This window comes from Perkinsus marinus (genome assembly GCF_000006405.1).
Source record: "Perkinsus marinus ATCC 50983 genomic scaffold scf_1104296963568, whole genome shotgun sequence".
Classification (NCBI taxonomy): Eukaryota; Perkinsozoa; order Perkinsida; family Perkinsidae; genus Perkinsus; species Perkinsus marinus.
In genome coordinates this window covers 1-1,824 of record NW_003205032.1, presented here as the reverse complement: position 1 = coordinate 1,824, position 1,824 = coordinate 1, and the positions used below count along the sequence as shown (strand labels likewise).

Sequence of the window (1,824 nt, the reverse complement as noted above, 5' to 3'; positions counted from 1 at the left end):
AACATCCAATATGATGATGATGATGATCTGATCGTGGTGGGTATACAGTACTTTCCATGTAAGGTTTAATAATAATGACTATTACTACTGTTGAAGATCGATTTCACATAGCGGTATCATATCATCATCATCATCGTTACTACTACCACTACAAGATAACAACATTGCTATTTATAATACTATAACACTATATGTTCTCCTCGAGTATGACAGAAAATGAGTGTAGTTCATAAGTATGATGTAGTATTATTATGGTCACTTGTTAGTTATCTTGTGGTGATCCAAATAATTGTAATAAATACCTGATGATAACAACACCTATAATGTTTGTTATTAGTATTATTATTATTACAAGAATAGATTAACAACATCTAGATATATACTAAGTGCAGCCATAACATAATCATCTATAGTGAAGTCCATTCCTAGATGTTCCCCTCTACCACATATAACTGCAACAACAAGAAGAAGAAGAGGACATAACATTACTACTAGTATCATCATTATTATTACGTTGTGTATCGAATACTATATATAGACTAAAGATGAGAGCTCCTAATCCACCATATATAGCATACCAATAAGAGTTACCCTTAGGATGGAATATCATTAATAACCTGATACATGAATAATCATCATGATACCACTCTTCTTCTTCCTCTTTATTACACGGCAAATAATAATAATGCCAATAATCCAGCAAATAGATATGGCATTAATCCCTCTGTAAAGTCCTTCTTAGTAGTCATGGCGAATATAGTTAATCCACCCATCTAAAGAAGGACTAATATGATGATAATACTATTGTTATTATTATGAATATTACCACTATACATGTTATACCAATAGTTAATATTATACTTGATATTGTATACATACTAGTTATGAATCCTAACATAATACCCTCGAATACAGTGAATGTACCAAGTGCAATGTAATTATTAGGATAGTTACGGCATAATTCAGGTGAACATGATAATGCCTGAACAATAATAATGACGTAATATTAATAAATATACTACACTTATTACGATTGATAATCCAACTGTTATCACACAGCTTAGTATAAATAACCAAAAGTTATTATATATGTATGTAGTGGGTATCACCAATGACATGAATAATATTATACCAAATGTTACCAATAATTGTACCTAATAAATAATGACATTATGAAGATGGTAGTACTAGTAATAGTAGTACTGCTAATATCCCATACACCTTCTTAATGAATCCCATCCTCATATCGACACCAACATTTGTTAATAACTTAGTATTATCACCATTAAATATATCATCACCATACATATAATATCTACTATGATACTAATGATGATTATATTAATGTATTATATAATTATTATTACCCAACATTAGGATTAGTATTACCACCAGCTTCCATCCTCTCCGATGGATCAACTACTACTTGTGGTTGATTACGTATAGTAGCAGGATGATTATCCATAATTATGTAAACTAAGAATGGTAATAACAATACTACTATCAATATCACTTATTAAAAAGATGTATTACGAGTGTAGGATCTAATACAACCTTCTACTATTAACACTATTGTAGATGATATCATTTAAAGAGTACCATTACTGTAGGCTCTATCGTAACTCTTCCAAGACACAATAAAATATCTGGCAAAGTGTCACATGTAAGGTCGGGCCACCTCGCCGGCCTACTTCACAAGAAACGCTCCTTGAGGTAGTGTACCTTGAACCTAGGAGCCTTACGCGAGGGGATATCACTACAGTTGCACCTCATGCTTCTAAATTTAATGTGTACCTCGTGGACCCCAATAAGGAGAAGCTAAAC

At 31.9% G+C, this 1,824-nt stretch overlaps 1 protein-coding gene across 1 annotated transcript; it reads right to left on the bottom strand.

Annotated features, from left to right (window-relative positions):
• Nucleotides 1-348: 348 nt before the first annotated feature.
• On the bottom strand, nt 349-1,315 carry Pmar_PMAR007120 (transmembrane BAX inhibitor motif-containing protein, putative; the record flags this gene model as incomplete). The annotated part of the gene is made up of 6 exons (XM_002771133.1): nt 349-452; nt 514-617; nt 670-773; nt 827-982; nt 1,032-1,154; nt 1,204-1,315. Coding segments are annotated over 6 exons (703 nt in total), but the record flags the coding sequence as incomplete, so codon positions are not given.
• Nucleotides 1,316-1,824: the final 509 nt, after the last annotated feature.